At 42.6% G+C, this 14,720-nt stretch overlaps 1 protein-coding gene across 4 annotated transcripts in view; it reads right to left on the bottom strand.

Annotated features, from left to right (window-relative positions):
* lepr (leptin receptor) overlaps window positions 1-14,720 on the bottom strand; it is a 44,253-nt gene that overhangs the window by 21,371 nt on the left and 8,162 nt on the right. Inside the window, exons 1-2 of one of the 4 annotated variants that reach the window (XM_087830290.1) lie at window positions 5,259-5,277; window positions 1,421-1,478 (exon numbers count right to left, since the gene is read on the bottom strand). In XM_087830290.1, the coding sequence (XP_087686416.1) occupies window positions 1,421-1,434 (14 nt within the window). In that variant the 5' untranslated portion in view covers window positions 1,435-1,478; window positions 5,259-5,277. Of the gene's footprint in view, window positions 1-1,420; window positions 1,479-4,325; window positions 4,498-5,132; window positions 5,172-5,258; window positions 5,278-14,720 lie in introns of those variants that run through there. The other 3 variants (XM_006808142.2, XM_006808143.3, XM_035915494.2) reach the window with 3 other exon arrangements.

The raw sequence follows: 14,720 nt of genomic DNA, 5'->3' as shown, positions 1-14,720 counted from the left end.
AGCAGGAATAAGAAATAGGAAGATGGAGTGAAGAAGAGAAAAAAGAAGACTGATGGAACACTGAACATACAAAAAGCAAAAATGCAAGGCATGAACAAAACAGGCACAGATGGACCCTAACAAGTTTCAATATTTAGTATTAATAATTTATATTCGAATTTTAATTAGCTATCAAGGGAAACAACAGATGAGATGTTCCTGGGAAAATACTCAAGCTGTTTTAATAGCATTTCTAGACATTCTTAGGTCAGTTGGTGTATTTGCATATCTAAACTGTCTTCAGTTTCTTCTGAAAATGCTGAAGGATAGATTTTCATTTAGCAGGAAAACAAAGTAAGGTTGTGCAAAACTCAGTGTTTTATGAGTCACTGATTGATTACTATTACTCAATGTAAAAAGGTTTTTCAAAAACAGATATTGGAAAGCAGTGGGAGTAGAAGGAATGCATTCCAGTTTTCTGCGGGAAGAGCACTGGAAGAACTGGACCGAGTTCTCTGCAGACGTAATCATCTGACATAAAAACCTGTGCTGTTACAACACAAGACGATGACAGTTCACAACCACTTAATACCATTTAAGTGTCAAGAGGTTGATGCCTGAGGACAGGTTGAAGGTAGCTCACATTTACTTTAACTTGCTCCAAGTTGCAACATATGTAACCATGAGCTGCTCCAACAAGACATTTTCTCATGGAGTCTCTGAAAAACTCGTACAGTTTCTAAAGTGTTCATCTCACAAAACTTTCAGAAGGCAAATAAACACATAATTAAATTAAATAAGCCAATGTTCATGTCTGTCTGTGAGGTACGAACTTTTTTACTGTGCAAAAAGGGATCTCTGACTCATTTGAGTGCAATCTCCAAGGGCAGGACCAGTGAAACTCAAATTTCTGTCAGAGAAAAGAAGTTTAACAGCACATTTAATCCTTCAAAGATCTTAGAAGGCTTTTTTAATACAATTATAAGAGGATTTCTCTGTTTTTCTACATACTGTAGTTAATCTATCAGTATTGATCTTTGGACTTAAATTGTAAGAAATAAATGTGTAAAATTACAGAAATGTTCTGGTAGCTTTTTTCTCCACTTTGGACCCACTGAATAAAGCTGAAATCTTCCACAGTAGAAGTTTTATGTCATTTAATTGTTTTCTATTACTTAATTACTTTGGTGTAATATGAATGTTCATGGGAGTCATTTTTTATTAGTAGGAAAAGCAATAAAAATTATAAAACTGTCCAAAATTCTTTCTCTTCTTCACATTTTTTCAAAGCTGTCCAGTGGCCAAATTCTGGCCCCCGGATCGTCAGACTACAAGTTTGTGGATACAAAATCAAAAACTAGCGTTGCTACTTCTGCATCTGCAGCGAGCTCTTTTCAACACCCCACGAGCAGAAGATTAGAGAACAGACAGTAATACTTACATTGTAGTGGTCATCGCGAGAGCATGGACCACATAGGCTTTGGCTGTGGTGAATCTCACTGAGGACAGAAAAAAGAGACACAGCTGTTTAAGGTGCTTGGATCTCCAAAAGGACTGTGGGTCAGGACTTTATTGTGACCTGAATAAAAAGTGACAATTAAAAGTCTTTGCAAAAGGCAGAGCCAAGGAGATTATAAATGCAATTTTTCTATTAAAAAAAAAAAAAGGTCGCTCGCTGATATGAGCACCTCCCTCTCTCCCGCCTCACACTCAACTGCTTTTCATTCATGAAACACACCAGGCAGATCGAATGAATATTGCAGGGAGATCTTTTCTGTATTTTGCCCATGTAACTGTTCACTAGACGTCATGAATATAGATGTTAGATAAAAATAGGCAATTTGCTTCCTTTTCTTTTCTCTCTAACAGAAATATAATCAAATTCAGATGTTTTCTGTTTATTTTTTTCCATCGACCATCATCATGAAGCTTTCCACTTCTGCTTGTTTCGGTGCCAAACAAGAGCAGCGAGGCAGTAAATGAATACAATCTTTTAATTCAGTGATACACTAACCCCAGACACACAGCGCCCTGGTGAAAAACAACACCACAGATGCACAGCAGGCACTGTGCGTTTGGTCTGAGTGTAATACTTAAAGCACTTCTGTACAATACATCCAGCACTTCTGGATGGATGCAAACTGCATTTTGTTGCCTTGTACTTGTGACATGTGCAATGACAATAAAGTTGAATTCTATTCTAATACACCAATCATTAGCAAGCCAATCTGTGGCCAAATTTGTAAGGATCCACTGAAAATAAGAGCAAACTGGCCAACAGGTTTGTTATCTGGTGGAAACAGACCATAAAGCATAGGTGTCAAACTCTGGCCCACGGCCCGCGAAGCCATACCAAATTACTATTAGAGCTGGCCTACTGGTATTATACAGCTAATATATATATTGTTTAGTATTAAGCTTTGCTTGTTCCATATTCAGTTTTTCAGCAAAACGTGTTTGAGTCCATAAGAAAAGATTCATTCTTATATCTGGAGGAATAAATATATTTCAATAAATATTAATGTTATCCCGCGACTTTGTTCCAGTTTTGAATTTTGGCCCACTGTGTATTTGAGTTTGACACCCCTGCCATAAAGGATTCAGTGAATTCATGTAAAGCAGAAACATCAGTAGAGGAAGCATCTCATCTATTTAAAGGCACGTATACACCTGCCATCACCTTCATATGATTCTTGGAACAGCTTTGGGGAAAGTCTGTTATGCAAAGCATTGTTATCACTTCAGTATAATTACTGAAAGAATCATCACAAAGGTTTCAGTTTCACGTTAACCTAACAGGAATCCTTTATGATGATATTACTGTATTTAACTAAAATTTCCCCCAAAAAACTCCAAAATTTTTAATGTTGATCCAATCCAACAACTTATGCTGTGCATTTCCTTTTTTTTTTTTTGCAATTTTTTATTGTCTTAACTTACGGGAAAAAAAGGTAACTCAGTTCACGAAACCTATGGTGGGAGTAAGATTGCATATAGTGTATCTCAGTTATTATAAAAACAGTGCTCATGGCAGGGTCATGAAACACTTGAAGGCTTAAATGTTGTAGAGACAGATTTCTCACCCACAGTCATTTGCATGTGAGATGGAAAACAAGGATTCCCTGCATGTACCCATGTTACAGCATGTGGAATTTGGAGCCAGGATGTTAACATATACACTGTTGAGAAACTTCTATGGACAAAATAGTGAAATAGGAATCTGCCATGCATTTAATACCTGCGTCACAGAAGAATTTAACACTGACGCGATTCTCGCTGATTTGCAACACCTCCTACAAAGACTTTAGATTAATCACAGATGTTAATAGGATCGCAGTCACGGTGTAAACAAACTCCTCTACCATATCACAGTGTACTGATTCGTTAAAGTACGCAGGCCCACCAAGAACCAATCAAAATCACAAAAAGATTGTTCCAAAAACTATAGTAATGAATTCCATGTGATCAGCTGTTGCACCATCTTAAAACAGGATACATAAATCGTTCATAAATACATACCCACGGCGTCGGAAAAAGACGTGAATGTGCCCAGCGTGCAACCAAACATGTGCAGCAGAGAAAAAGCTCAGCTATCAATAAAGTGATGCTCACTGATCATCATCATCATCATCATCTGCAGGTGGAACTGAGCAACTCAGGGCTGTTATTCATGCCCTTCTTCCTACTGCACTGTTGTCGTCCCCCCCCCCCTTCCTTTCTTTGGAAACAATTTAGATCAAGACGAGCATCTGAAACTATTTTCCACTTGCAGGACTCCTATCCGTGTCCTCCAGGGACTCCACCTCGCCAGCTATTCATCCATGTCTGACTCACACCCTGACTGAAGCTGCTTTGCACAGAGGCGCGCAGGGGCTTGTTTCCTCCCCTCCTTCCCATCAGCAGCCACAAAAGCAGGAACATAGTTTCTGCCAAGCTGCATCACAACAAGTTTAAAAAGTTTGGCTATTCCATTCCTAATAACATTCTTAGACACTTTACAGAAAAATGTGCTCTGGAACAAGCATATCATAAAAAGTTCAAGTGAAAAAAAGTGAGAAATTAAGAGAAACTCACAGAAAAGTTAGAGATGATGCCCAGAAATCACAATCTAAGAGAAAAGTAATAAAAGGCATTTATTATCAGGCGGCAGGTACAGAAATGACGGAGGGGGAAACACATGCCAATAAAAAACGTTAAAGCTGTCAGTCTGTCAGAAGTGGGCGAGTTAACTGAGCAGTTAATCCTCACTTCTGTGTGGACAAATAAAGGACCGCACAGGAGCGTGAAAGGTCACAGGCAGAAACACGATCGACACGGCTTTAGTAATAACGAGAAAGGGTTCTTACGTCGCTGCCGAAGAACTTCATGTGCGCTTCATTCAGTTGAATTTAATCCCTTCTGAAGATCTGCGCGCCTCTATCACAGCTCACTCCCCGCTAACTGAGACCGAGGGTAGCGATCAGGATTTCTCAGTGACAGACGGGCAATTTCCCCTCCCTCTCACAAAACGAGCCGCTGCCCAGAACGAGATTGAAGGCGTCTGAAACAGCTAAAGAGCCGAGGGAGGAGGGAGAGCCTCCAGTGCCCGGCCCATCGTGATGCGTTCAAGACACCTGCGGGAATCCAACAAGAATCTACTACGCTGTTGCTCAAGGTCTAAACTCGAGTGCAGTTTTGAAATAATTTAACCCTCCTCCATTATTATATTGAATATAAAACTTGCTTTGTGATAAGTATGACAAGATAAGTATGACAAGATAAATGGAATCATTTATCATCAGTAAATGATTTATTACTGTTACTGAAGGTCCGCGGCTCCGAACCGTAGTAAAGGGACCTCTGGCTAATACAGCGAGTTCCGTGTCGGGCTCATAGCCGAAAACTAGCTTTACTTTGTTGTCTGAGTCAACTTTGCTTGTGAGAGACAAAGAGAGGCGTTGAACGGCTGCTCCAACTGAATTTATTGTTTTTGGAGGAAAACACGAACACGGTGTACAGTCGAGTCTTAATAGCTTACTTACAACTGGGCTTGTCAGGCACTCTTCTTGGCTGCAGTGGTTATTATTATATTTACATGCTTCCAGCTCCCGTTTTTGCTCGATGACAACTCATACTTTTCCTTTTTCTCCCTCCCTCGCTCACAGACACATTACCTGTATGGCAGTCCATTCTCCCTGCAGCACGGACTACACTGCCTATGATGCTACATTCTTTAGAGCTATACCGGTAGCATTCTGCCTATTACCTTAGCACAACAACAACAAAAAGGCCTCTCTCACCCAGGAAACACACAGAGAGAGCGAGCGTCACCCTGTAACCATGGTAACCGTAACGCTGCCACCTGGAACAACAGAACGTAGCTGTCAAACAAAACCCAAACAGTCCACAATATGAAACAGGAAAGTACCGCCTTGTAATCCATTTATTTCAACAAAGTAACTGTATTCTAAATACCACATTTTTAAACGGTAACTGTAACGGAATACAGTTACTCATATTTTGTATTTTAAATACGTAACGGCGGTACATGTATTCCATTACTCCCCAACACTGTCTATGGATGAGTCTAGTTTATGCGTCTCTTTAGCCTGCCATATATTTATAGATAGGGTAACTACTGTATCTGGGAAGTCTTTCACACCAATAACTGGAATACTGAAAGCCACTTGCACTCGTGGGCCATGAAAATGTGCAAAACGTTAATGACTTGGTTTGCCCTCTCCATCCATCATTCCATTAAAAACCCATAAAGTGTGTGAGCCAAGTATTTTTTTGCGTATCCAAAATATCTGAGTGAAGCAGTAACTTGCTTTCTCTAGTCACGGTTCCGAAGCACCACTGTTATTAATTCTTCTGCTGTGAACCTGAATCTCAAACCTGAGTTGGAGATATATGTTAACTTTACAGTAAGCACTTGTTATCCCCAAGGGCTAAGCATCACACAGAATAAGAGCTTGTCTGATCCCTGCTGATTGTATTGGTGCAGACAGTCTAGTAGCCTACTTAGGGTTATTGTGACATGCAGCTTTTTCCTTTAATTTTGAATTACCTTAACAATTTTTCTAGTCCTGGAAAAAAGTTTCCCTGTCCACACCACGAAGTTGGCCTACTTTTCCAAATGCAAACAGGCAGTCTGTTATTTGAATGGAAGGTATGTCTGTATTATGATTAACTATACAGGGCTTTCACAGCAGTGAATGAATTTGTTGTTCTGAGCGATGTAGCACACAAGTGAAAATACAGAACTTACTTTATATGTAATACCTGCTGTTCATTCATTGCCCCAAATGTGCCCCAAACAGAACACGTGGTAAATACACAGGCATGCTTTAATTTTCTGACTTGGCACTGTTTAAAATGTTTTGCAATACACCAGGTTTCCAGGACATCAGGACACTTTATCAATAATCTTAATTCTGGCTGTATCCTGTCTGTCACGTGCATTGCAAATGATATTAAATGTAATGTAATAGCATTCATTAATCAGCGGCTGCCAAACTGACCAAAGCATTGTAGCTACATTTGTGGCAGCGCATGAAGTGAAACATAATGCTACTAATTAGTATTGCAGTTGGAATATGTGGTTATTGAGTTGATTAGTTTGTCTATAGGTGTGAATTCTAATTAGTTTAATTTAGAATCTGAGACATATAATTATATTCACTGTGACATTTCTTAAGGGGCACAGTGCGTGGGTGTATGTGAATACTGTGACGATAAAACACATGTCCACGTGTGACTGTTAAGTCATTTTTTGTGTTCCAGTTTGCTTCTTAGATTTGATTTTTCTGACTCTCTGACTAGGCTTAGGTAAGCCTAAGAGCATCTCGGTTTCAAGCTGAAACTGCTCTCACATTACAGTTGATTGTGCAAGCAAATTATTGAGAAATATAGTTGTGTTTCCTTGTGACAGTGACCTTTAGTTATCATAATCACTGTGACAGTGATTATGTGACAGTTTTTTTTTCCCCACCTGTCCCGTTTGGCTCTTTTGCCATCAGAATTATTGTCTAAAGGCAAAGAAAGATGCCCAACAGATTTACTTTACCAAATGGACCATCCCAGCCTTGCCGTAATGGTCTATTTGATTCACCTTTTATTGTTTATTTTATTTTCACTTGTTAAATACGGGACAGACTTGACTGGGGAAAAGAAAGGGGAACAAGAAAGGGAAAGAAAAACAGCGGGGGAACTGCACCCAGACCCAGGTGGTGTTACCCTTTTCCTTGGGGTGGAGAGAAGCAGACTGCCCCGGCTCGGCAGCAGCAGGGAGGCCCCACTTTCCAGACCCCGATCAGGCGACCATCTCCTCCTCCTCCTGGCCCCCCTGCTCCAGCAGGCCGCAGCGAACGGGTGTGTGTGAAGACTCCAATCCTCCCTCCGCCCGCTCATATGTAGTGTTGATGCATGTGTGTTCTAAGGTGCATTTAAAACCCAGGAGGGCTTGAAGCTAGTAAGCGCATAGCCCCTCCTGATAGCCCTCGATGTCTACATGTATTTAAAATTGAGAGGTGGGTAACGACGCCAGGGGTGAGTTGTACACCCTGATGGTCTTTTGGATACCGTGTAGCGTGCCCACCCCCAAGATCCTATATGTATGTGTAATGAGAGTGTGAGTAATGTGAATGTCTAAGTTGTGGGATAAAATTGAGGCACAGGCAGCCAGAAGTGGACAGAGGGGGGGATGCTTCCCCTGCACCCTGGTGACACACCTTTACGCCAAGGCCCTGCATGTGTGGGTGATTGTGGTGGGGCGGGAAAAGGGAGGCAGCTGGAGATGGGGATGGAAGGAAGGGAGGGGCAAGTAACCCCTCCCTGGGGCCAGCCCCAGTAGGCACCCCCATACTCTGCAACCGGCCAGGGAGAGGGGGGCCCAAGCCCCTCTGGACCGGGCCTAGTTCGGCAGCGCCGCCTGGCCCCACAGAGCCCAGGACAGCCCACCCGACCCCACCACAGAGAAAACTGCACCAACCCCGTCATCCACTCATCTTCCAGACTACACCAGACAATAGGCTGAGATCTTCCTCCACCTCTCCTATATCTCCCCCTCCTGCAGAGTGAGTTCCTGAAGAGAGGAGACCTCCTGCAAGATGTAACAGCCTCCCCCACCAGTTGAAGAGCCCCACAGGTGGCTCGATGAGCCGGCGGAACCCTGCGCCAGGGCTGGGCCCCCATACACCCACCCGCCCACAACCCCGGCAACACACCAACCGGGACCCAAGCCCCAAGTCCCTGCCAGGGCCCCAGCCCAGAGATGGAGCACCCCCAGAACCTCACGCCCGTCACGGGGGCCAGGGGCAGCCAGGCTACCAGGTCAGTAACCCACGTCCATCAGCACAGACCCTCCCCTGGCCCCGCTGCACGCAGCCACGAGGAAACCATCACCTAAGAGCCAACAGAGCCCTTAATAGGCCATGACCGCAACCCCGTGTTGAACCCTCCAAGGAAGATGCTCCTGGCTTTTCATTTCCAAATGATACTTTCAGCTGCAACGTTAACAGATTAAAGGCTTTTGGCTCAGTTTCACGTCCTTCAAAGCTGCATGGAGAACTATGACGTGAATTAGATGTTTATTATTGTTACAGCGACGACAAGAAAGGTTTTTTGGTTTTACCCAAACCCTGACATTTAGGTGAGCACAAAATATATGCAGTAATACACTCCTTTGAATCTTGTTCAGGAGGTAGGGACAACAATCATATGTGAAAGACTCACTGAGTAAGGCTGGAAATGCTTTTCAAAGATATCAATCCATCAATTTTAGCGTAAACACTGCAGAGAAACTTTAGAGCAGAGAGGACACTGAAAAGCTAAAATAGGCTAACAAAGACATTCACACTTACATTCTTATATGCCACATCATCTGACTCGCATGCCTTTGGATTTTCACAGGGAAATGGAGCATGTGGATGATATCCAGAGCGACATGGGGAACAGATTAAATGTTGTCAGAGACTGCAGCTGGCCCAGCAGCTCCTTACTGTGTGGCAGGAAGGACGGATGTGTCAACATGTGCGTAGTAACGTTTGCATCTGGGGACTAAATGACAGATAATACCCTCACAAATATAGTAGTGCTAGTGTGCATGTGTATGTGTGTGCCATAGTGAGATAGTGCCTGCAGTCACTATAAACCATTGTGACGTAGAAAGGATGCGTCACTGCATAAACCGCCTTTGCAAAAAAAATGAGGAGATTAATTTGCAAGAGGAGTTCCTTGATCTGCGTCATGATAGAGGTGCATCACCTCGCTTTCACAGCCCACCGGTCTTTATGGAGATTGATTTGGCTCATTGTTTTCAGCAGCCTGCGCTGCACTGTCGCTATACTATACTGCAGGGATGCTTGGAAGAATCTGGTTTCAAAATCCACCCACATGAGCGTCAAACAGGAGTAAGGACGAGAGATGACAAGCATGTTTGGTTTTCCTGCTGCTGCATTTGTCTTTAGTTACTTTTTGTCAATTTATGTGAGAAAACATGTGATTTAGCTGCTTGATGGAAAACAAGTGTAAAATGCTTTTTTTTTTCTAGTTTTGGACCATTTTTAAATGAACAGCGTTATTCACACTTACAGACGACATTACTCATAAAGACAACATGCTTTGGATTCTGGAAAAACAGCAAACTGCTGCCAAAGTTAATAGCTGTTCCTGTAAACCTAGATCTCTTCAGCGCTTCAGCTGACATTAATTCTTGCTGTTGGGGATATTTGACATTTTTCATGGCACTTTCAAAGAGAGTTAGTGAAAAATTTGATGTGTAGTGTCTGACCTTGTACATTAAACTGGGTTAAAATCTAAGGTTCAGTGATTAACAGGCCAGTGGAAAGACAGCCTCACCAACAGCATAACATCATCCTCTGGAATGACATCATGCTAACCTGTGTGCAGTGGTGACAACACCAACTGGTATGCTGGTATAAATAAAAATAATCTAATTATAAATATAATTTTTAAAATTACAAGCTCAGCGTCTGATGAGTGACAGGAGCAGTTTCTTTGTTCTTTTTTTTTTTACCACAAGGATCCCGTCTGCATGTGCTTTCTTAAATAATCAGGCCCCATCTTATCTTAATGACCTTGTAGTACCATATTACCCTATTAGAGCACTTCGCTCTCGCTCTGCAGGCCTACTTGTTGTTCCTAGAGTATTTAAAAGTAGAATGGGAGGGAGAGCCTTCAGTTTTCAGGCCCCTCTTCTGTGGAACCAGCTTCCAGTTTGGATTCGGGAGACAGACACTATCTCTACTTTTAAGATTAGGCTTAAAACTTTCCTTTTTGCTAAAGCATATAGTTAGGGCTGGACCAGGTGACCCTGAATCCTCCCTTAGTTATGCTGCAATAGATGTAGGCTGCCGGGGGATTCCCATGATGCATTGAGTTTTTCCTTTCCAGTCACCTTTCTCACTCACTATGTGTTAATAGACCTCTCTGTATTGAATCATATCTGTTATTAACCTCTGTCTCTCTTCCACAGCATGTCTTTTATCCTGTCTTCCTTCTCTCACCCCAACCGGTCGCAGCAGATGGCCCCGCCCCTCCCTGAGCCTGGTTCTGCCGGAGGTTTCTTCCTGTTAAAAGGGAGTTTTTCCTTCCCACTGTCGCCAAAGTGCTTGCTCATAGGGGGTCATATGATTGTTGGGCTTTTCTCTGTATCTATGAAGCGCCTTGAGGCGACATTTGTTGTGATTTGGCGCTATATAAATAAAATTGAATTGAATTGAATTTCTGTGCTGATGTTCAGTCTTTGAGGTGGTTGCTCTTTGTTGTGGGGATTAGACAAACCCTGATGTTCAGTAAGAAAAGGAAGAAGATAACTGCTCCTACATGCATCGTATTACCATGTGAGTAATTGTTCCTTATACAAACTGAAAGGACCACTATTACTATTAAACTAATGCACATCACATCATGGAACACATTTTTTTTAAAATATAATAGAAACCTCAACTAAAATCCACCAAAAAAAAAAATCTCAGTTGATCTAATTTATCAATATCTTTTAATAGTAAAAAGTTATTTTAAAAAAACAAAACAGAAATGTCACAAATAGTTTGAAGTGACGCCATGCACCATCTCACCAACAAGCCAAATGCTGTCAGAGAAGGGGGGGATCAATCCATGTCCGTGCTGCTTATGTCCACATGAATTTTTTGTTGTACAATATTTTGTATTAGCCACTAAAAAGTAGGTGGATGACCTGACAGAGATCTACAGTATCATTGCTGCAGCAGATGAGTCACACACGGTCTCAACATTATGAGTGGATGCTGTCTAACAAACACCCCCCAGTGGCTTGAAGCATAAAGATGCCTCTGCGTCTCACAGGTGGGGAAGCCATTCATGAATAATTAAACACATGCTGAAAAAACCTTTGGGGAGGGGATTGCATAGCGAGAGGATGAGGTCATCCTTAAGTCTGGTAAGGATGATGTCACTTGAGGGGAATGATATCATCTCTTCATTTTAAATGCATGATGTACATGTTTTCATCCCCTTCTAAGTGAATTCCAATCACATTCAAAGAGTGACTTTAAATTTATGCTTGCTTTGTACCCTAGCTTTCCATATTAAGCTGTGACCCTTGCATCTATAACTTCAGCATGAAAGAGAGGAAATAAGGCAGGAAATAGAAACAGATAAATCGCTAATGTTAGAGTGTGTGTTCCACAGAAATTACTTATCTGGCATGTTCTTGTTTTCAGCTATTCTCTGGAAGGAACCTGTTTGCAGTTGGCAGGAAGGCTTATCTTTCTATAGAAATGTTATACTTCTTCAGTATTCTTAACTTTGAATTTTAAAGGAGTAAAGAGAAGACGTGCAACAAAACACTACTCACAAACACGTGTTGTCTTCCTGGAGCTGCTTTTCCTTGGAAAGAGAGAGCAATAGGGCAAGAGGCCAAATTATGCAGAGCAAGAGGAGCAACAGTAAACTGTGTAGATATGTGCATTAATTCATTATTTATTTTCTACACTTCTTGTGTGCCATAAGTGATCCCATAACATAATATAACATATAAAATATTATGTATATTGCATTGTTGTGTCTATTAGACCCCATTCCCACAAGACTGCTCAAAGAAGTCCTACCATTAGTTAATACTTCAATTTTAAATATGATCATCTATCATCTATCTCTATTAACGGGCTACGTATTGCAGGCCTTTAAAATGGCAATAATTAAACATTTACTTAAAAAGGCATCACTTGACCCAGATATCTTAGCTAATTACAGGTAGTTGTAAAACAGCTGGCTGATCATCTGCAGAGGAATGGTTTATTTGAAGAGTTTCGGTCAGGCTTCAGGGCTCATCAAAGTACAGAAACTGATTTAGTGAGGGTTACATGTGGTCTTCTTATGGCCCGTGACAGTGGCAAATCTGTGCTTCTCCAGCTAGACCTCAGTGCAGTGTTAGATTCTGTTACTGTTGACCACAGTATTTTATTATAGAGCATGCTGTATGAATTAAACGTACTGTGCTGGTTTAAATCATATCATAGACTCTAATTTGTTAATGAGGAGTCCTCTTCACACACTTTGTTTAATTATGGAGTTCCACAGGGTTCTGTGCTAGGAACAATTGTGTTTGCATTACACATGAGGTTTCTTCCTGTTAAAAGGGGGTTTTTCCTCCCCACTATTGCCAAGCACTTGCTCAAAGAGGTCATTCGATTGTTTGGGTTTTCTCTGTATTATTGTATGATCTTTTCCTTACAATATAAAGCACTTTGAGACGAGTGCTGCTGTGAGTTGGTGCTATATTTATAAAATTTAACTGCATTGAATTGTTGCCTTTTAACAAGAAGATCCTGGACTCTAATTCACTATCTGGTCTGTGTGTAGTTTGCATGTTGTCCCCGCATTTCTGTGAGTTCTCCGGCTTCTTCCAGCAGTCAAAAGACATACAGTTAGAGGGGTTGGGTTAACTTATGGTTTAAATTGGTCATAGGTGTGAGTGTGATTGGTTATCTAGGCCTGTCGTGACTTGTCCAGGGTGTACCCTGCCTCTCACTCCATTGCAGCTGGGATAGGCTCCAGCCCCTCTTGGAACCCTAAATTGGACAAGTGTGGAAAAATGGATGGACGTAATATAACTAATTTATTTATTATATGGTATTTTCCACTGGGGAAATTTGCCCATGCTTACGGGAATACATTTTCCCTTCCAACTCCCATCTTGAATTTTCTAATTCTAAAGATGTGAATGAGTATATGTGCAGTTCAATACAGAACATCAGATGTTTTTAGTGTGTTTATGCTCAGTGTGCAGAATATACTGTTGAGCTCTCTGTTTTCATGTTTGTGGAAGGTCCTTGGACTGGACATCCTTGTTTCCACTGGCATTTTGCCCAGGCCACACTATGAATGTCCCTGTTAGAAACGCAGTCACGCCTAGCAGCAGGCCTTGCTGCTGAGCAGAAGAAATCCTGAAAGTTTGCCAAACACACACCTTTGCCCTCATGGGGTTTTTTTTCTGAAAAGACATGATCACTCAGTAGTTGAGGGCACATGCTTGTTATATCATGAATTTGATTCTACATCATATGTGCAACAGTGTGTACTGACAAAAGCGTGCTTTCCCAGTTCACAGCTGTAACACGTGTTTCCTTACGGGATGTACTGCCAGAAATACAAGCTGACACTGCTTCTGTCATTAGCTCCTGTTTGTACAGCCAAAATCTAAAATAAAAACAGGTCAATCTTTGGAAGCCACATCAGCAGAATATTACTAAGACACATGCCACCCACCTAAATATTACTAAGACAAGCACACAACACAGTCTGGAATGTGGGGCCTCCCTGCTGCTGCGGAATCGGGGCGGTCTGCTTCTCCCCACCCCAGGGAAAAGGGTAACAAAACCTGGGTCTGGGTGCAGTTTCCCCCTCCAGGGGCAAGGGTACCTAGACCCGGGGCTTAGAGTACGCTTGGGGAGTGTGATTATGTGTACAATGTCTCTCTATGTCCGTCTGCACGTTGGGTGAATGTTGAGTAATTGCATATGAGAGCATGAGGGAGGGAATGGATGTTTGTATCTGTGTGTGCCTGTATGTCTGTGACATCACAGGCCCTCCAAGGTATGGAGGCCTATCTCCCCCCACCACTTCCCCTACCAGTGGCAGACGCCCTCAGACATCGGTGCGTTGGTGGGTCTTTGTGTCCGGGGGTGGGCGCCCAGGTACACACCGGCTCACTCCTTGGTGACTGCTTGTCGGGGCCTGGAGCCTGGGGCTCGCTCGGGCCACTTCGGGGGTGGGGTGCCCTCAGCCTCTCGGCCTGGGGCTCGGTCACTCTGGCGCAGCTGGCTGCCAGCGGAGCTCATGGGCACGTCACTGCAACCCCCTCTGGCTTCTGCTCCGCGGCTGCTGAGTGACCCCTCATCTGGGGCTCTCCTCAGCTCTTTCTCGGCTGCCCCTCTGTTGGTCTTCCTTGGTCTCTTGTGTTCTGAGGGCCTCTGGATGTCTGGAGTCTTGATCTCCTCCATACCTGCTTCATGCCCTGGAGGACGGGGCTGTGCGCCCCCCTAGCAGATCATTACATGAAGGAACCTTTTAAAAACAAGCGTGTCCATGCTCACAGGTGTACACACGGGTGCTCACACACACAAACGACACCCTTTTTGGCTCCTACCTCAAAGCACACTGTGCGCTGTCGATCTTACGTGCTGCACAATAATGTTTAATATTTAGTATTTACTGTTATATTCCCATAGATCATCGTGATGTTGTTTATTATATTG

This window comes from Neolamprologus brichardi, chromosome 17, assembly GCF_056152115.1.
Source record: "Neolamprologus brichardi isolate AB-2024 chromosome 17, ASM5615211v1, whole genome shotgun sequence".
Taxonomy (NCBI): domain Eukaryota; kingdom Metazoa; phylum Chordata; class Actinopteri; order Cichliformes; family Cichlidae; genus Neolamprologus; species Neolamprologus brichardi.
Note: the sequence above shows the minus strand (reverse complement) of the source record. Positions and strands in the feature narration are given on the sequence as shown.